Here is a 21508-nt window from a genome sequence, read left to right as displayed (position 1 = left end):
ATTTGAGGTATTTTGCCAACTCCTTGGTTTTTAACATTGTGATACTTGGAAGTTTTTGTCAAGCCCACCTCTAGATTCTTGCCATAGAACTCTTGGTTTTGTGTGTAAAAAGCTGGGTTTCTGTGGCTTTTGAAGTTAGAGGGGAAAAAACTCAAGAAAATGTGATCCAATAATATCAGGAATTAAAAATCAAAGTAAGATAATGAATTTTTTTTGTTGTTGTTTCAAGTAATTCTTGAAATTTTAAAACCATTTAAAAATACTTCTATAGAAAATGTGTTGCCCAGTCTGATTAAATATTATAATCCTTCCCTCCATTTTTTATGCCTTTTCCAGTTCTATTTTCATTTTTTGAAATGGGGAACCGGTCAGTACTGGACCCAAATATGGGCATACTCATAGATTTACCTGGGGACAAAGAAATGCTCTCTGTTTTCCTTTTCCAGTGATTCTTCCCACTGTTTGCTTTTCTGAACATCCTGGAGTATTTTTCTGTTTTCCTGGAACTTTTTGTCCCGGCCTGAAGGTGCATCTGCACAGCAGCTGGCATTGGTGTCTCTCTGGGTTGAGGTGACAGCGTTTTTGTGCTGATCAAAGGGGACTCAGAGGGTGAAGGAGGTGAGAAGGGAAACCTCAGGCTCGTGGGCAGGAACCTGTGTTTTGTGTGGGCTTTCACACTTGTGATTTCACTTCACAGCTGGGGTGGGTTTCTGCTTGGAGATCCCTTTTTAACTGCCAAGTGAGGATCAGCCAGTGGGGCTGGAGTGGGATCTGCCAGAGCTGCTGTGGCTGTTTGTTCCAGGGCACAGTGAAGGTCTGATGAGCACACAGCTCTCTGGCAAGTGCTGCTGGACCTGGAATCCCTCCTAGGAAATGTTAACTCTAATACTCAGTCTGCCATAATAAACCTTCTCTTATTTTCCCTTTTTTGTTTTGTTTTCTTTTGTTTTGTTTTCTGTTTGCCCGGTTTCTCCGTTCAGATGACAGTGTCCAAGTACAAAACTTGATTCTAGTGAGCATCTGGAAATCTTCGGCTGTGTCCATGCTAGTAAAATCAAGGATGCCTGGGAATGTTCCCAGGAATGTTCCTCAAGTGTGGAACACGATACTGTACTAGTGAAGTGCTGGAATGTTCCCTGGCAGAATCTTGGCCCGTGCAGGCTGGTATTTGTCTCAACTGTTCCCAGGTAGGGTTTGAAGCTGGAGACCATTCCCAAGAAGTGGTTTTGATGCAGTCACCCAGATTCAGAGAGTTGAGAGGTTTCCAATCCCAGCGTGGGCTGTTCTGTGTCAGCTGCCCTCAATGTCTGGACACATTCCTGTGCACATTTCATGTACTGGTACCAGTATCTGTTGCTTGTAGTGAAAATCTGCCTAAACCCCTCCCCCTGTTGCCTTTCATGTCACCTTTGCTTCTCAGAGAACGTGGATGTGTCACAGGAGGTTGTTTATATGGTGTTTATTTAAATTATGCTCCAGCGAGTGTCATTGTAGCTGACTCTGTGTCAGTGATTTCCTTTGATCAGTCTCAAGTACTGATTTAAAATGGGGTTCACGGGCATGAACTTTATGCAGGAGCATATTTTGAATATGTAAGACACTCCTGAACAATATTAATTGTTCTGTGATGTGCTGGCTAAAAGGAAAGATCAAATATTTACTACTCTAGAGCTATGCCCGTACATTGCAGGAAGTTCCTGTCCCCAAAACACCATGGTTTCAAGAGCTAATCCACAGAAGTGTCCCAGGTTCACCTCTTTGTTTATTTAAAGGTCTAGGAAAAGCCAGGTAGTGGTCAGTGTCAAATCTAGTCACATATAAATTGTAAAAATTAAATAGATATGGGCTCAATGTATCTTTTTTCTGTTTGGGCTCATCAGAACCCATACTGTGGATATTCCTTTTACAAGGTTTTGTTTCATTATTACCTTGATTTTAAGTAGCTAGATGATATGTAAGATACATTTATATATAGCATGTTATAATTAGATGATGACCATCAATATTTTGCAAACGCATTCTGAAGAATTTGAAGTTGGTTTGGTTTGTCAGTATCAATTAAAAATGAGTGCTTCTGTTGGGATTCTGGACTGCGAACCTGGGGACTGACTCTGTTAGGTTGTGACAGAACCTTACCCCAGGACCAAAGCAGTGGCAGTGCCCGGGAGCCTGGGGCACCTGGTGTGTTTGGGGCCCAGGGTGTGCCAGGAACGGGGCTGGGGGTGTGACTGAGCCATGGAGGAAATCAGTGCTGCAGTGCTGGGAGCTGCTCTCTGACAGGAAACTTTCCTGAGCAGGGCAAGCAGCTCCCCAGCTCTTTAAAACATCAGGCAGGTGTTTCCAGTGGCTTCCATGGTGACTGTCACCCTGATGGGCAAGGTGTGACCTCAGTGATCACTCACTGAAACTGGTGAAGAGTTGGGTCTGGCCTGTCACCCCAATCCTTGCACATCTCGAGCCTCATAGATCCTGATCATTGCACACCCTGATCATTGCACACCCTGATCATTGCACACCCTGATCATTGCACACCCCCATTCTTGCATACCCTGATCCCTGCACACCCCGATCCTTGCACACCCTTATTCTGCTCACCCTGGTCCTTGGACACCCTGATCATTGCACACCCTGATCATTGCACACCCTGATCCCTGCACACCCTGATCATTGCACACCCTGATCATTGCACACCCCCATTCTTGCATACCCTGATCCTTGCACACCCTTATTCTGCTCACCCTGGTCCTTGCACACCCTGATCCTTGTACACCCTTATTATGCACACCCTTATTCTGCTCACCCTGGTCCTTGCACACCCTGATCCTTGCACACCTTGATCCTTGTACACCCTTATTATGCACACCCTTATTCTGCTCACCCTGATCCTTGCACGCCCTTATTCTGCACACTCTTTTCCCTGCACACCCCGATCCTCACACACCCCAAATCTTGCACACCCTGATCCTTGCACACCCTTATTCTGGACACTCCAATCCTCTCACACCCTGTTCTTGTCTGCCATTTCCCACCCAGTCCCCCAGGCTCCACGTCAGGCTCAGCTCAGCACAGGGAGGGCTGTCCCCAACCGCAGCCCTGGCACTTCCCTCCTGAGTCAGCCCAAGGGACAGACAGCAGCCTTTGAGCACTCCCATTAACGAGAGTCCTCCCAGAGCTGCATCACAGGGCTCTGAAAGGCCAAACTTCCATGGCACAATCACAGAGCCTGCAAAAGAAAATTTCCCAGACTCACTTGAAACCAAGGTTTTGCCTTCTTTGAGATGAAACGCTTATCAGGGTTTACAAGCCTTCCTGGTAAATTTTAGCCCTGTGCTGGGGGAATTCCCTGCAGGGGGTGGTGTAAATGTTGAGGAAAGCTATACTGTAATTGTGAAAGCATGAGAAACCATAGAGGGGTTTTCAAATGAATTTTCAGGTTCATTCACAGCTTGGCTGAAGAGCAGCTGTGGGAAACAAACCTCCTGAGAACTGAAACAGTGCACGGAGTGGAGCTCAGAGCTGCAATTCTTCAGTAAAACAGGGAATTTAAGCATTTCAGTGCTGGGGAAATGAAACTGGCCGGTGCTCTGTTTCACTGGGTGAGAAAACAGCCTATTCCGTAGGGTTTGGCCTTGTTACAGTGGTTTTCAAGATATAGGAAGAAAAAAAGTTATTTAAATTTTCCTTTAGCCCTGGCATGTCTTGAGAGGGGAAATACTTTTGCTTGAAATTTCAGTGCCTATCATCAGTGCCTTAATTTAGGGAGTTATTGAGCATTATTTTTGAAGGCACTGTGTTCCTGTAGCTGCCACTGAGTCAGCTGGAGAGGTATACAGTTGTTCATCATACAAAAATGTCTTAATTGTTGTCCTGCCCCAAATTGAAGGGCTCATTTTCGGTGCTGGGATCCTCCTTGGAACTGGTATTCCATCACAAGGGACGATATGAAACATGGAACATGCTTCCCTTATGGATTCTTTCCTTTTTAACCTAAATTTGCAGATTCATTTGTTCCAATGACTCGTGAAGAATGAATGGGGACAGACAGGTCTTTTTAAAAAGTATAATATAAATTTGATTGCCCTTTAAAATCAGTGCCAATAGGATCCAAATTTTCAAAGCTCATAAGTGCTTCACGTCCAGTGATTTAAATTGGAATGAGACACCTCTACAGCTTTTGAAGGTCTATGACTTTTATCTTTTAATTGCCCCTGTAATGAAGAGGTGGGGTTTTTCAGGCCTGTCTCTGTGATAACCTCATCTCCTTGTGCCCGCCTTACAAGGCCTCCCCAGCTTTATCTCCCAGGCACTGAGCTCTTTGAATGAGTTTCCATTTGTTCTCAGGCAGATAAGCAGCACCCTTGCAATATCCACTTGCTCCAGCGTGGCTCTGACGCAGCTGGGGTGGTGAAGTCTTTATCAGATTGGAGCTTATCAGGCTCACGGAGCAGCCTGGACACTTGTTGTATCTCCAGGGTTACACTGAGGCCCGGGCTGCCCTTGGCTGCACAGCTCCATTCAGGAGAGCGCCCAAGCACGTGCTTGAGCAAGCAAATAGTCCCACTCAGGGCTGTGCAGCTCCCTTTGGCTTTGTCAGGGATCTGCTTCAACATTTCCTCAGATTAGAGCATGGAGGTGGCTGATTTATCATCTAAATCAGCCTCTGAGCAGAGGCAGACTCTAATGGGCAAGGGGCAAATGGGTTCTGCTGCATAATTCCATGTGGAAAGCACAGACTTGTTGCAGGAGGAGGTGCTGGAAGAGGAGCTCGGTTCTGCTGGTTCACAAGTTGTTTTGGAGCATGCAAAATACTGCCAGAGGAAGCTGGTTTGCTGAAGGGAGTGCTGCTGTGCAGATGCCCTGTATTGTAAACTCATCCTAAATCAGATTTAGTGCAAGAAGATCACTTATATAATGGATAATTGAAATAAGGCAGAAGTGCACAGGATTTGAACTCATGGTGAGGAAAAAAAGTGCACAGAAACCCCAATCAGCAGGCAGGTTGTTGGCAGGACAAGGCAATGTTGGTTTGACAGTAAAGAAATGTTTTATATTTCATAATGTTCTTGTGTCATAGAAGCATTTGAGGTGTCTGAAAATACCAGTATGTTCAGCAGTTTGAGCTCACGACTCTCTGACTCATCCCAGTAAAAATGCCAAAGAAATAAAGCTATTCCTTTGTATCCTTCCAGAGTGGACAGGAAACACTCCCAGGTGGTCAAGAAAAGCACCCATGATATCAGGACACCTAAAATTCAGGGGGTTTAAAGATTGCAGCACCATATCCAGGAACTTTGGCACAATCCTTTATACCCTTACAAACAGGTGGTGAAACTGTAGATAAGGAAAAATCAGGACTGAGAAATTTGGGTCATATGATAAGGAGGTTTAGTGAACTTTCCTGTATTTATTGTACTCCTGTTACTCCAGCCTGTGGTAGGTGTGAGCCTGTCTCAGCTCCCTGTTGAGAAGCTCGGCTGCTCCTACCCGAGGTGTTTGGTTAATCTTTGAACTGTGGGGATCCTTGGCCAGTCCCAGTGGGACAGCCAAGATAAGAAGCACTGCACAGAGCAGGGGATTACACCCAACCTCAGTTCATACCCTTTTTGTAAATGATTAGTGGCTGCTTTAGTAAATAATTGTTCACCCCAGCGTGTGCAGTGCCCCAGCCTGTAAAATGTTTATAACACCTGAGAATAGTTTATTGCCTCCATATAAACTGCTTATAAATGGAACATTAGCGTGGTGTGGGAGCAGGGGCAGAGACAGAGAGGGCAGTGTTGGGCCTCTGCTGCTGAGCTCCTCCTGCCACAGGAGGGATGTGAGACCCTGCAGAGAAGGAAAAATCCCCCTTTGAGTGTACCTTAGCTGGGATTGTCAGAGCCCTTTGGGCTCTAATGCATGCAGGATTTCTCAAGAGGATACAGATAAGAAGGTATTATGATGACTGGCAGCTGGAAGGAAAGGGAAATGCTGCCTGATTCAGTGCTGGAAGGGATGGGATGCCTCTGGGAGATGTTTCTTTCCATCACTGACTGGGGTTGGGAGAGCCAGGCCCTTCCTTATCTGTGATGTCACAAATCACCTGGGGCTGGGGCTGAATCTCATGCTCATCTCCATCCTCCAAATGTAAATAATCACCAGGACACCAAAAGATGAGTGATAAAAATCACAAATATCTTTCAGTAAAACTGTGATGAACATGTTTCCTTTATTTTTTATCTTCCCTTTCACAATGCTGTTGGCCCTACTTGACTCATCCCGTTCCCTCCATTTGGATTGGCTTCTGGTGAGAAGTTTAGCAGCTGCACCTTTGTTTTCTGTCTTCTCTCACTGCTGCAGAATATGAAATTGCACATTTTTCTGTCATAGTTTCGTACATGACTCAGTAGCCAGAGAATGCTGCAGTGGCCAATAGATGGAATCTGCCCTGTTGTCACTAAAGAGCCTGTGCCCCCTTGCCCCACTCCCCAAACCCCAAAGAGAGCTCTGAGCATACTTTAATGTTCAGTTAAATCTGAATTAACCCAATGTCCTGGCATTTGTGTGTGTTTTTCATGGGTCCTTCCCCTTCCACAGGCCCATTAATGAGGCTAAAATAACATAAATGTAACAGAAGCATAAAAATAACACAAGATCTCTTCTCTTGATCCTGGCATCAAAACCAACAGGAACATGTGATGGGATCATGTGAATCCACATTACTTTGGCCTCACAAATTGTTCCCTGAGGTCTGTTAAAAAAACCTATGGAAAAATATAAACACAAATACCACAAGAGTCATAGAATCACAGAATGGTTTGTGTTGGAAAGGAGCTTTAAAGATCATCTAGTCCAAAGCCTAAATGTGTTTTTCCCCATGTTTTCTGCTCTAATCCAAGAGCTGCAGTGTGGGCTTGAGAGGAAGGAAGGTGAAGGCTCTTTTCTTGATGAGCATCCCATTAGAAAAGTGTGGAAATCTCTGATATGGGAGGTTGTTCCAGCTGTGACAGTGGAGAGCAAAGCAGAGACTCTTTCCCTGATGCAAAAGTAAAATTTGATTAAACTGAGAATATGTTTTAGAAAAGGGGAACCAATGGGAAATACTGGGTAAATTCTGTAGGCTTTACCTTGTTCTGACTCATGGGTGATGCCTCAGTTTCTCTCACATGGTGCTGAAAGCGCTCATTGGTAACTTGAACTAATGAGAGCTGCACAGGTGCTGGTTTTCTGGTTTATATATATATATATATATATATATATAAAATACACAATATTATGTCTAAGACATTGGGATCTGCAATCAGCCTGAAATAAAAGGGCAGCCTCTGTGTAAAACCTGAAAGTTTTGCCCTGAATTGTGGCAGAGAGTACAAATTCTCAGTTTCTGAGGATTTTTTGGGTTATGAGCAAGACTGTGCTGTTTTGTTTTTGTTTGGGGTTGTTTGGTTTTGTTTTGTATTTCTTTTATTGTTGTTGTTGGTTTGTGGTTTTGTTTGTTTGTTTGGGGGGTTTTTGGTTTGTTTTTGTTTTTTGTTTTTGTTTTTTTGCATGCAGTTTATTTAGCACCTCTGCAAGATTCAATGTGATAACTCTTGAGATCTCAGCACACTGAGGTAGAATGTCATAAAGGTGTCTGGTAAACAGATGTTCCAGTCTCTGTGAGCTGCTGGGAAACTCTGCATCACTGAATTCATGTGGAAGCAGCTGCAGCTTAGGAAGCTTTAGTTTCCTGAATAAATTCTTTGGACATCTATTCCACTTTGGCAACTGTGGCTGTGCTGAGATAAAGACACAAGTAAAGCCCAGTTGCTGCAGTAGGCTGGACTTTTATCAAACCAACTGATAACAGAAAGGTGGATTCACTTTCAGGCAGTTAAGTCTTGAAGTTTTGAAAGGGAACCATTAATGCCCAGCAGACATTAATGGATCAGGAGAGGTTTTTGTCAAGTAGTGAAAAGGTGTTCTGTGCTTTAATACTGGTGATGTGCATCTCACTGCTGCAAGATCACCACAAGACCCTAAGAAATAACGAGGCTCAATAACAGAATCATTCAGCAGAATTATGAGAGGAAGATGTTTTGTTGTGGCTATTCACTTTCTGGCCTTTGGGTTTTCAGAAAATTGGAGTGGCTGGAGCTCTAATGATTATATTGGATAGCCAAAATTAGCACCTGTCTTCAAATACTTTTTAAAAATAAAATCTGGGAAATGGGAGTTGTGCCCAGTCATGCTGGAGAATTTCAAAATCCAAACCAGGACCTGAGACTTTTGCCTGGCTCCCCAAAGTGTTTTGAGGCTTAAAGGAAAAGTGTGCAGGGAGGGGAAAAAAAGCATCCCTGGATGTTCTGTGCTGCAACAGGGCTCAGCAGGGGAAGCTCAGTAGGGATTTCCACCCAGGGCACAACTCCTGCTCCTTGGAGGTGGAACTCAGCCTTTTCCATGCTCTGATCTCAGGGTGGGTTCATTCCTCCCCCGTGGAGCTGGCGATCCATCTTATTTGATGGAGAAATTGCTATGACAAAATGCTAAAAGCTCTTGCTCCGGGCTATTTTTAATCTACTGTAGGTGAAAGATCAGAACACATTTTTGGAAGATTTATGTGTGGTACCCTTGTGCTGTGCTGAATGGGATAAATGGGAGTTGACAAAATACAGGACATGAGATTTAAACCCTTGACCTTGTGACATTACGAGTCATCACAACTGAATGTTATCACATTTATGTTCTGGAGGGAAAGGCTTTGCTCTGAGGGAATCTCAGAAATGCTCAGCAGAGGTGAGGGGACATGGTTCTCACTAAGTCTCTGCTTTTTTTGTAGGTGATCAGTAGTGAAATCGCCTCTCAGGCCTGGGTGGGTTTCAGTGCAGACTATTTCCCAGCAGTTTTCATGTTGTCTTGTGCAGAGTAAGACAAAAACATGTTTGTGCATAGGAACACATCTGTGTTTTGTGGAAAGGGTGAAGCTATTTAATGACAGCTCAGCTTGTGCAGCCTCAGCAGTTTTGCTGATCCTTTAATAGCCCAGGCTTTCCAAGTGCTTCCAACTCTGTTCACTGTGTCCATTTCAGAAACAAGAGCCCTGATAAAGCCAAGAGACTTTAGAAATTCTGTGAAACACTGTTTTCACCTCAAGTTGAGTGTTCTGCTGAACCCTGCAGTGGCTGTTGGTGATGCTCATCTGCAACATGTCCTTCCAAAATTCCACCTCCTTGTGAGGGGCACATCCCCAATTAGTGGGGGGATTTGTTCTGCACGTGCAAATCTTTTCTTGGGCAAGGAAGTGTCACATGGAGACTTGGCTGAAGAAAGCAAGCTGTTTAATCTTAAATGGTAATTGTCATCCTCTGGCTAATGATAAGCAATATTATGGCCTGTGTATCAGCTGTAATTAAGCAGTAAGACACAACAAGGTGTATGTTACACAGAGATAACAGTGCTGAAGAGCCAGTGACCTGCAAAGCCCTTTATCTCCCAGCTGCACGAGCCAGGGTGTGCACGTGTGGCCCAAAGCCACTGTCCCCTCTGTCCCTGCCTGCAGGCTGCTTCTGGGGGCAAAAACGGCAAAGGGGTTGTGTTGTGTGGCTTTTTAACAAAGCTTTTTTCCTGAGTAGTTGATTTCTGCACGTTTAATCAACCAGTGTGAACCATTCCAAGGTGTTGCTGCCTGGAGCTCTGGGAGATGTTCAGGCCAGGCCCTGCAGGGCTGTGGTGCCCAGGGAGGGGTGGGATGTGTGGGGAAGGATTCCCAAGTCCAGCAGCAAGGGTCATTTGCTCCAGGAAAGAATCCCTGTTGCTTTCATGGGTAGCAGAGGGAGCTGGAACGTGGGGTTAGAGGGACTTTGTTTCAGAGTAGGATTGGTTGTGGGTTAGAGTTAAAGGTTGGAGGAGTGAAGTCTGTGCTGTCCATGCTGAACACAAAACCTTTCCTGTGGAGCTGCCATTGTCCATGTCGTGCACCGGGTCACCAAGCTGATGCTGCAGGAGCAGAGGATGAAAACCAGGGTGCCACAAGCACCAAACCAAAGGGGATGAGAGCACCCAAGTCCTGCTTCCCCCAGCACAACCCATGCTGTTAATGTAGGGAGCCCAGGGCAAAAGCAGTGCTGGTGGAGGAAACCTCAGTGTGTGAGAGCTTCCAGGAACAGGGAGTGTAGAACAGGATCAGCTTTTCCTTGCTGGGTGCAGTTCTGCTGCTTTCCTTCATTCATTAAGTGACCTCAATGAAAGTTTGCAGGGCAAAACACTTTGATGTTGATCAGATTTTCAGCCCAAGCATCCTGGTCGTGGATCTGCTGCCCCTTGATACTGGGCTGCTGTGGATAATTGCACAAAATTAAAATACAGTGGCTCAAATTGCTGTGTTTTGTTCCTATGTAACAGTCTGTCTCACACTTAGTTATTCATGGTTTCTCCCCCCAGACATACAAATTAGAAAGTCAATGGGATCTTGATAAACAAACTGCTGACAATTTAGTCTGGGCAGAGGGAGAAAAGCAGCAATAAACTGAGGTGAGAACTGTCTCATCTAATCCCTTTTAGCCAGTAATTGCCAGGACTGAGTATGTCTGCATGGATTTCCCAAGTTTGGGGGGATGTTACCCATTCAAGTGTGTGGATTCCTATTTAGCCAAATAATAATTTGCAAGATCTTTAGAAAGATGTGAGCAGAGTGGACATTCCCTTTGTAACCCTGTTGTGCTGTTGTCAGAAGCAGAGATCAGTTCTGAGGGTCGGGATGGCACTGAACCCACTGACCCTGATTTCAGTGGATGTCCTGGATATTATTGTATTAAAAATACAAATACATAAAGTTAGGCTTAATGTAAGAGCAGAGAGACAAGGCAGAGACCAGAGCCAGCTGTCTGCTCCTCAGAGCCCCTCTCCCGGGTGCGAGTGTTTCTGATTACAGCTGTGCACTGTAAATGCCTGCTCCATGTCTGGGGATAATCCATTCAGAGCAATTACAAGGCATCCGTCACCAGCAGGACCTGAGCCACAGGCTGCTTATCTGGGAAAATTGATGGAAGGGAAGGAGGGAGCGAGGGGAGGAAATCAATGCCTTTCCCCAGCGTTATCTGCCAAATTGAATTAAGCAGCACGGGATCCCTGTGTGCTGCCTGTGGTGTGCCCAGAGCTGGGCAGGGATGGTGGCAGCTGCCCTGGGCAACTTCCCGGGCATCCACTGACACCAGTGGGGCTTGGGTGAGCACAAGGAGTTCAGAACTTCCCATGCAGAATCTCCAAGCCCCCTGCAGCAGGTCCAGCTGGGAGCCTCGTGTCTGTTCCCAGTCCTGATGTACAATCCCATCCTGTGTTCTTTTTTTGGTGTAGCCAAAGTCCCATCCCAGATTTTCCATGCAGAGCGTTGTAGGGATCGCAGCAGGGCTGACATCAGCAAAGATGCAGTAATTGCAGGCTGCAGAGCCAGGACTAGGAAACCTCTATTGCTGAAAAATGCTGCGTGTGTTGAATCCCTTGGCACCGCCGTGTAATCCTGAGCTGGGAGCTGCTGCCAGGCAGAGGGGCTGGAATTTGGGGCACAGGGTTTGTGGGGAGTTTAACATGCCAGGAAATGGAACAGGGAAGGTTTGGTGCCATGCCTTCCTCTGCTGCTCCACTCACCTTGTGGGTTGGAAAGGTACCTGAAGGAAATTGGCCCTTTCTGTGTCTGACTGGGCACATGCTCTGCAAAGCAGTGCTGGAAATGCAGGAGCTGGATTCAGGAATGCTGAGCAGCCCAGGAAGGGACACTGTGCCCTGCTGGGCCTGCAGCTGGCACTGCCAAGGAGATGTTTGGTGGCTGCAGGGAGGCCACAGCAGGGCAGTGGCACTTGGGATCCTGCACAGGGAATCCAGCTGTGCTGCCTGAAGTGGTTTCACTCACAGGCTGTGAGGCCAAGAGCTCCGTTCATGCTCTGTTCATGCACCTGTTTGATCCTTGGCCACATTAAAGGAAGGGTTTAATGGGTTTAACCTTTTCTGATACAAAGAAATTTCTTGTTCCAGGGCTGGAACTGAGCACACAGAGCAACCCAAAACATTGTATTATAAACAGGGTTTATAAAGGGCTCTTTGTAAACTTTCTTCCCAAGATCATGGTCACTCAAGTTTATGATCCTTATGGTATTTACAGGAATGAGATTTTGGAGCAAATCTGACCTTTGATGAAGTGAAGCCTCATTTTCTTTTGACTTGTGCAGGTGTCCTCTTGTTCCTTGGTATCTTCCTCACTGCACAGGTATGGGAGGTGGAAGGGCAGTGGTGGAAGGGCCAGAGGACTGGGATGGCTGGGCCAGGGTGGGTCTGGGGCAGTTTTATAAAGGTGAAATTCTCAAGGTTCCAGGTTGAGGAGCTGAACTCAACAGAAACAAATACAAAGGTAAATCCAAAATGATGAGCCAGAAACCCCACAGATGCTGTGCAGAACAATTGGGCTCAACCAGTCCAGCCCAGAGAGCTGTGGAAAATTTTTTCCCTCACAAATAAAAGTGTGTGGGAATTTGCATTACAGTCAGGTAATACTTAAAGTGCACATAAGCCATCTCATAAAAATTCCAGTGGCGTGTACGTCACACAGCTGGGTTTTATTAGAGCCGTGCTCTTCCTCCTGACAGTGCCTTGGAGCTCAGTCTCCATTAACTCTGGCATTCCTGGGCTTCTGCTGCTTCCCAGATTCCTGTCCTTTTCCACACCTTGGATCCCTTCCCTGCAGGATGTGCTTCTTTAATGTCTTTTCAGCAATTGAAGGTGGTAGCACCTAAAAGGTCTGCTTTGAATCCCATGAGCAGTAACAAGGAATCTCATTTCTCCCCAAAATCCCTCAGGCCTCTCCCTGCTCTGTGTGTGTTGAACTTCCCTGTGCTCCATCTGCCAGGTTGGGATCAGGGGGCTGCTCACAGGACACTGGGAACCACTGGGGTGCTCTGGTTAACCCCATCTGTGGGATTTTATGGCTCTTTTCAGCTGTGCCCCACACAAGGTTTGGATTTGCCATGTGCACCCTGTGTTTGGGTTTTTAGTGGTGTTTTCTGATGGATGGGTAACACAAGCTCTTGAGTAAATCATGAAAAGTTTTTACTCCAGGCCTCAGGAAACTGGATTTTTATTTCTATTTATATTTATTTCAGCTACTTTGAGTTTGGGTCAGTTCAGCTCACTTGGTTATTGAGCAGGTTCAGATCTCAATCCTAATGTGTCTCATTCCTAGTAAACTGAAGTTATTTTGTCAGCAGAACCAGAATTTTCAAACCCAGTTAGTTACCCCTTACCTTACAAGACAGCTTGACTGGGCTTTACCAGTCTGTGCTGTTGCACTCAGAGGTCCTTGGAGACAGAATATATCATTTTTTCAGCCTTTGGTACCAAGCCTTATCAAACCAAATCTAGTTTGCTATTTAGTTTGGAACAGGAATACCCTGACAAGTCTCTCTGAGAAGGAACAGCAGGAGCAATGTTATTTGAACTTTGAATTTCAGGAGCCTGAGTCACAGTAAGGCTGTGCAGGTGGAAGGACAAGGACGTGGATGGCATATGGGGCACAAGATCCCTCCCCAAGGATGTGGAGCTGCATCTAGGGCACAGACCCACCCCTTGGAAAGCTGGGTGAGTCTCAAATAAGAAGAGATTTATTTTTTTAAGCTCTTTGCTCATTCTCCAGCTTTTCCACTGCTTTACAAAGGCATTTCAGAAATGTCCCAGAGCTGTGGAAATTCTGCAGCCACTTCTCAGAAAACCATGAGAGAATTATTCTGACATATGTTTCCATCTCCTGCTTTTTGCATTTTCCCCTCTTGTGTTTCTTTTTCTTTGACCTAGAACAAACTTCTCTATGCTTACAATTCTCACTATTCCAAGGAAATTTCACTGGAGTGTTAGATTTTCCCCACACAGTGGAATGCTGTGATCCCAGTTCAATTCCAGCCTCCTTCCAGCAGCCCTGCAGAGGTTTTGTTAAGTGAGGCCTTGGGGAAGGTCCTTCTCCTGGGCTCTCAGGAAATCAGGGATCAGGTGCTGTGGGATCATCATGAAAGGGGGGAGCAGCACCTCAGCAAAGCACAGAGAACTCCAAAAACATCCCAGAGCTCTTTTATTTTTTTCTGGACAAACAATTTTATTTTCGGTAATGCGTCTATACACTGTACATTCAGTCACTGTGGTATATAAGCATAGCTATTTTCATACATAATCTCATAAAGTCCTTTATTTTACAATATTATCTGCATCAGGGGGAGGGGACGTGGAAAAGGGGGTGGAAAAGGACTATCAAGGTACACAGCGAAATAGATAAATATGCCAAGCTTTTTTCTTATTTTTTTTTAAATCAGGCATTTATAAACAAGAAAGCATACATTACTTACATAAAAATAGTTCTAGAATAGTAGAGTAAGTCATAATATTGTCATTAGCAGCAGCATAGGAGAGATCAGGATAACAAAAATGTGCTGAAATGCTATTGGCTATTATAAATGTAAAGATTTATTTTTCTTCAATTGAAAAAATGTCATTTCTGTGAATTCTTTCAATAAAAAAAAAGAAAACAAAACAAAACAAAAAAAACCCAAAAACAACAACCAAGCCAACAAAAAACTTCTCTCTAAAACACATGGACTGCTGAGAGGGCAGAATGGAACAAAAACCAACCTTTTGGTAATAAAATACTTTACAGTGAAAATAAGGACAACTAAAATGCAAATGATGGAGAAAAGGTAATAACCCACATTGAAAACTTGCAAAAAGATTTTGTTTTGTTTTTTTCCTAACAGACAGCAAAGGTTCTTCTCAGTTAAAAACACAACTCATAAAACAAGACAACTACCAGGTAAGAAAGAGTTTTGAAAAAGTAAACACCATATACACTTATAATACAACAGTGTAAAATGAAAAAAAGTATTTACATGTTGAATTTACTTTTAATGTTTTTTTACATTGGCTAGTTCTGTTTGAAAAGCAGAATATTATGTATAGAGTTAGCTGCTCCATAGATATGAATGTTATTGCTGTTGGTTTTTTTTTCCCTTCGTTAAATCTTCGTTCAGTAATAGAAACAAGGAGTAATTAAACTGAATATACAAGTAGTAATATATTTGTAGGTACAGGGAGAGTCAACAGCCTGTATGAAACACCTCTTCTCCCTTGGAACTTCTTAAAGGAAACTAAAGCACAGAAGATGGGGGGATGGAGGGGCAGCCCCTGTCCCTGGGAATGGAGTGGGGCTGCAGCAGAGGAATTCCACGGACCAGGCTGGCACAGCTTTACTGAGGTGTTGCAGACACAGGAGTGACCCCAGAGCTCCCTGGCCTCGAGCACCTTCCCACGGGGGGCTGCTCTGCAGAGCCCCCTGCAGAATCCCCTGGGGCTGGGACAGAGACACTGCTAAGGACTCGAATTAGAAATAAATCCCACTGCAGAAATAGCTGCCCTGTCCTGCAGAATGAACTAACTGATTGTTGCACATGGTTATTAGGAAATGCCCGGCAGTTTAAGCCAGACCCAGCCCTGCGAGCTCCTCCTGGGCAGGGGCTGCTGCTGGACAATGTTTGTTCCTGCTCTTCTTGCACCTTATTTATCTTCATGCTTTTGAACTTAATTGCTAGAAATGGCCTTTCTCTCCCAAGGAGCAAATCCTGGGGAGTCTTGGGGTGAGTTCACCTGCAGGTATGGATGGCCCTGCATGGAGTGACTGAGTGGGGCAGGGAGGAAAGCCCCAGCTGTAATTCTGGTTTGGAGACTCTGTGCTGCCCCTGGGACCCTGTGCAGCACAGGTGAGGCTGCTTGGTGGTGATTGACTATTCTACTGTTCTGCTTTTTTCCTTTAAAAATACTGCAGATTTTCTTCCTTCAGATGTGTGAGAGTCTCATGCCCAGTGAGTGACTGCATTTCCCTGGACACAAAAAGGAAAACTCAAGGTGTGCTCAAGTGAGTGGCTTTTTCGGGGAGACAACAGCTGGACATGGACATGTTGCTGTTTTTTGGGGACTATGAAGGGAGTGAAACTATCACATATCAGGGGCAAAAACCCAAACAAGCAAAATTTCCAAAGCCAGGCTTCCATGAGCCACCACAGGAGCGGGGTCTGTTCTCTGTGTGGTTCCCAACACAGCAGTAAAGCAGAGCACAAGAGACTTGAAATGCACAAAAATGATCAGCTACAGCTACAGTTGTTTAGTTTCCCTTGAAGAAATAAGTGGATAATACAGATCTGGAAATCATAAGGCTGAGAACATTTTTCTGCATACTGCATAACAAAAGAACCCCTTTACATAAGACAGTAATAATGCCCATTAATGACTATATGGCAGAGTTTAATCCATGCATATGATTTAATAATCGCAGAAAAAAAACATACAAAGAAAATAAAACCCCACATTAAAAAAAAAACAAAAACAAAACCTGCTCAAGCATAATCAAAATTCCTTTTGCATTGCACTTTAGAAGGAGATCTGCACCTAGAGTCAGTCTCCAGCATCCCAAACACACAAGGGCCAACCCCTGTATCCACAGACAGGTTCAGGTCATTGACTTGGTGTGACTGTTTCTTGCTCCCAACAGTTTTACATTGTCCCAGTAATTCCACTCCTTTCGTATGTCTTCTTTTTTGTACCTAAAACATATATATGAACTTCTTTGTTAATGCTCACAGTTACTATAATGATTACTATAATGGTTTCAAGCAAACAGCTCTTGTTTAAAAAAAAAAAAAATCTCTCTAATGTACTGTAAGTAAATACCATAATTTTAGGATTGGAAGCCGCTTTCTGTCTACTGGGAAATAATTTTGAAGCTTACATGGTTTGCATTAATGTCCAAAAGCAAACAAAGACTACTGGAAATATGTTTCTTCTTTTAGAATAACTCTGGGTATGATGATGCATAGGGGGTTCTTTTTTTTTTTTTTCTTTTTTCTTTTTTAATTATTATTCTTTAAGGTAAAAAAGTGTCAGCATTGCCTAGAGAAGATGCTGAGAGGAAAAATGAGCTGGAAGGCACATCTGCAGCCCCAGATCACATTTTCACTTGCTTGAGTGTGTCAGAGGTGAGTGTTTATGGGTAAAAATTAATTTTCTCCTGATCAGTAAAGCACCAGCTTTATTTATTAAACACTTTTGGGAGCATCTCTGCTGCTCCCCAGCTTGGGTGATACACAGCCACAAAACCAGGTTCTAACTGAACCAGCAGCATAGGGGGAATTCCTGCTCTGGGGATTCTGGACCTGCTGGATCCTCCTTTGCTTACACGGATGCTGATGGGAGGTGTCAGTGGTGGCAGATTGGGTTCAGGTTTGCACAGCTGTTAGGGCAGAATCTCAAATGCTTGACATGTACGTCTTAGAAACAGGGAATAAAATGCAGAGTAAGATTCTGAAAAGTGCAGGTTTAAAAAAAAATAAAAAACCTCAGCACCACCCCCAAGGCAGTGATGGTTTGCTGCATTGTATCCCGGGGCTGCGGCTTGGATCCCAAAATTAAAGTAATTTCTCTTTTTAAAAACAAAAAAGTTTTTTAAAAAAAAGATGTAGGCTTATTCACAGCAGCAAAAATGTTGGTTTTCTGTTCTGTAGTATCCGACACTGCAACGTTGGACTCTCCTTGGGCACAGAAATCCTGACTGACAGTTCGGAATGGAAGCAGGGAAATACTGAATTCATGGTAAGATGGTGCAACAAGATGAGTTTTCCAGAAAACTGAAAGCTGAAGATTTTTCAGAATGACTTCAACACACAGATGTCTCTGCTTTGTTCCTCTACCAACTGATCATCCATTTCCTTCCTTTCTTCCTTTCTCTCTCTCTTTTCCCAAGGCTGACGTGCTCCTGGGTGAAGTCTCTGAACACAGGGGGGTCTGTGGGGCTGGGCTGGGGCTCTCAAGCCAACCCCTTCTCCTCCCCTCACCCCCTGCACACTCCTGCAGCTTCCCTTCTTCCTGTGTCCAGGGCAGGAAATGGACATCATTCATTCTAAGGAAAAAATCAACTTGGAAAAGCACTCTGAACTTCTCCTACACCCACGTGATGGGATGGAACCGCGATGGCTTCTGAGATGGCTGGAAAGCTGCTCCTGACATGGATGGCATCATCACCACAGAGGGGCTTCTGCACAAAGAATCCCAAAGCCTATAAAGTCATTAAAAATTGTGCATCGAAGGTTTTTTTTTTTGTCTTTTTTTTGTCGTTGTTTTGCTTTTAAAGGTTCATTATAAAAATCTTGTTAATTTTTTTTTTAATACCAAGTCTGTGTAATGAATTATTTTAAATAGCTTATAAGAAAAGTCGGTTTGTTTTTAAATTCCAAAATGTTCCAACAGGCAGGAGAACACAAAGCCACTGCCGTGCTCACCTTGGACTCCGGGTTTAGCTGGACCACACTGCTTTGCTTAGAGTTTGCCAGTAGAAAATTTTGCTGTGGACTTAAAAGTATTTTGTTTACAAACACTTTGTGTTTTCTAGGCACAGTAAGATGTTGTGCTATATGGATTGGGAAAAAAAAGAGGCGGAATTCAGTGCTTCTGTTCTAGAGAGTAACAACATTTGCCTTCCAACTACTGAGAATCCATATTCCTAAAGTGTGTGCCAGGACACCACTACTCACACGTGCACTCCCAGTCCCACTCTCTCCCTCCCTGTGCTGGGGGATGAGGGGTCAGTTCTCCATGGGGCTCGAGGTGCTCTCACTGCTGGGCTGGCTGCTGGCTTTGGGCCACAGTTGTTCCTGAAGTTCCTTGACCACCTTCTCCAGGTGCTCCCGGGCCTCCCGCTCGTGCAGGAGGTCGGCGCGGAGCTGCTCGCGGTCGGCCTCGGCGTGCTGCAGCTTCACCTGCAGGTCCTCGATCTGTGGGACAGGAGACAGGGCTGTGGGACACGGGCTGGGGCAGAGCCTGTGCCTCCCCACACACCTTGCACAGGGCCAGCAAGAAAATGTGTATTCCACGCATAGGATTATCAAGATTGAGGAAGGAATTCCCTGTTCCTTTTTTCCATGCACTACTGCACTACAGTGCTTGCTTAGCTTTGAAAGCTAAACTTTCCCTGTGACTCCAGCTCCAGAAAGGAAGGTGAAAACCAGAAGAGTTAAGAAACAGTTCAAGAATTTCTTAGTGCCACAGAACTCTGGTCACTTCTTCAAGCATGACTGCTATTTCTTAAGGCAGTGACAGCAGCTCAGCAAAGCAAACCCCAGGTGCTGGCACAGGGGATTCACTTTCAGCTCTTTTGCAATGATTGTTAATGGAAGTGACCAGAAAGGGCCTTGGCTGCTAATGGGCCAGGCCCTCCCAGATATGAGTGTCCCCACTCTGCTCCCAGCAGGACCTGCAGCTGCCCTCGGCCTTCCCGATCTCCCTGTTTGGTACTTTCTGACAGAAAAGGCAAAGAAAACCCCCAGGGCTGGATCAGAGAAGCAGTACCCAGTGAGAAAGGAAATATCAGCTGTCAGCAAAGATTGCCATTTAACAAGGAAAGGAAACCTCCAACATTTTGGGCTAAAATGCAGGTAAACCTCCCCCCATCCATGTTTGGATTTCAGTATCAAGGTAAGAAAAAGGAAGGCACAAACCACAGCTCCTCAATGGGTATTAAGCATCTAGTACTTTAAGCCTACACTTAAAGTACTTAAAGAGGCATTTCCACCCTGACTCTGTTGCCTTCTCTCACCCTGGCCTGACGCTGTTTCTGTCAGACTGAGTGTCTAGAGAACTGCGGTTTCCTCAAAAATAGAATGTGACCAACTTCCTCTTGCACCCCAAGCTGTAGCTACAAGGGTGTATAAAGCTTTATTTTAAAATTTCTCAAGACTTAAGAACTTCAGTTATAATGACATCTTATAAAATTCAGCCTTGGGAGTGAGTTACTCACAGGAATTCTGTTACCAGCTGTGCCAGCCACAAAACAGGAGCTGCCACGTGCCCTTTGCCCAAGGACAGCTCTGGGGGGCTCAGGGGTGGCTATCACAGGGGGCTGCTGCAGGGGACACTGCCAACCTGCCAGGCCCAGCCTCAGAAAAGAGGAATAATTGGTTTCTTGAGTTCTTTTTGAGGTGATGTTCAGCCTTTAAGCTTAAAGGAGGGAATGCATTAAGAGACTGGAAATGCCCAGTGTCACAGAGTCACCCCCAGGCCCAGCCCAGGCCGTGTTCACCTGCCCTGGTGCTGCTCCCCAGGGCCTGGGGGCACGCCCAGCACAGCAGCCCCAGGGAGGCTCTGTTTAGTCTGGACACCCCTTATCAGTGAGACATCCTGTGATGCTGAGAGGAAGCCCCACATCATTTCCTGCTCCTGGCCAGACGTGTCTCAGCGGGAGCAGGCGGCCACTCCCCTTCCCTTATCAGAGCCCTGGAGATTGTGAGCTTTGCTTCTGCTCTTCCCCTCCTCCCTTAAAGCCACCACAGCAGGGACCTGCAGCTCCCACCTCCAGGAGCACCTGTGGCTCACAGCAGGCTGCTCCAGCACTCCTGGAATTCCCTCTGCCACCAGCTTTTCAGGGCTCTGTTAAACTATGTAAAGTATTTGAAGTATATATAAATACACACAAATTAAACAGTCGCTTTTGAGGGCTCCCTTTAACAGGGGAGGCCCTGCACACCTCTGTGGCAGGTGCATGGAAAGAGTTTAAATTCAAGCCCCGTTTTTTGGACTCCTGCTGGCCCCTGCCCTCTGTTGCTGCCTGTCCCAGCTCAGGAGCAGGGCTGGGAGCAGGAGGGAGCTGAGGAGCTGCTGCAGCCCCTGCTGGGCCTCACCTGTGCCGAGTACTTGGCCCGCAGCCTGCCGGCCTCGCAGCCCTTGTCGCACACGCGGATCTGCCGCGCCTGCTCCAGCTCCCTCTTCAGCCGGATCCGGGACTCGTTCGCCTCCTTCATCTTCTTCTCGTTCTCGGCTCGCAGGCGCTCGATCTCCTTCCGCAGGTTGCGCTTGGCCTCGGTTGCTTCCCTCAGCTTCTCCTTCTTGGCCACTCGCAGGAACTCCAGCTCCTGGGACACAGAAGCAGGTAAGGAGTGAGTGCAAGGAAGCAGAGCTGCAAGGGAAGCCATCCAAACCACAGTCCCACCTCCTGCTGGTTGTGACCCAGGCAGCCCATGGCTAAACCCCTCTCTGAACTTTGCACGAGCCCTTCTCCTTTAAATCCTGCGGAGTTCTTGCACTCCAGCTACCCTGAAGCCCAGGATAACAAAAAGCTCAGCGCTACAGCCCCATTTTGCTTTGTCAAGCAGAATAGCTGCGACCATCTGGGCCTGAATAAAGATGAACTGCAGTTGGAGAGAGCTCCAGCACCAGCTCCACGTTCCAAACCACCCGACTGCAGTGCCTGGGCTGGAGCTGAAGGCTCTGAAGATGCACAATGTGGAAAGTGCAGTTCTGAGTGTCCTTTGTGTACAGCAAAGCTCAACAGGACATCAGAAATCAGCTCCATTTTATCAAGCCCCCCACCAAAAATCCACTCAAGGCAAGGACAGAACACAAACTGTGTCTTTCCTAGCTCTGGGGTGCTGTAGGCGACTGAGGTGAGCCCCAGGACTCCTGACAACCAGCTCATGGACTGCTC

At 45.7% G+C, this 21508-nt stretch overlaps 1 protein-coding gene across 1 annotated transcript in view; it reads right to left on the bottom strand.

Annotated features, from left to right (window-relative positions):
* Positions 1 to 18179: 18179 nt before the first annotated feature.
* The window catches only part of SKI (SKI proto-oncogene), a 94086-nt gene continuing 90757 nt past the window's right edge, over positions 18180 to 21508 (bottom strand). The window contains exons 7-8 of the mRNA XM_012570419.5: positions 20706 to 20936; positions 18180 to 18803 (exon numbers count right to left, since the gene is read on the bottom strand). Coding sequence (XP_012425873.5) covers positions 18615 to 18803; positions 20706 to 20936 — 420 coding nt within the window. The 3' untranslated portion in view covers positions 18180 to 18614. The remainder of the gene's footprint in view (positions 18804 to 20705; positions 20937 to 21508) is intronic.

Source organism: Taeniopygia guttata, chromosome 21 (assembly GCF_048771995.1).
Source record: "Taeniopygia guttata chromosome 21, bTaeGut7.mat, whole genome shotgun sequence".
NCBI lineage: Eukaryota > Metazoa > Chordata > Aves > Passeriformes > Estrildidae > Taeniopygia > Taeniopygia guttata.
The sequence above is the reverse complement of the archived record's forward strand: the minus strand, read 5'-3'. Positions and strand labels throughout refer to the sequence as shown.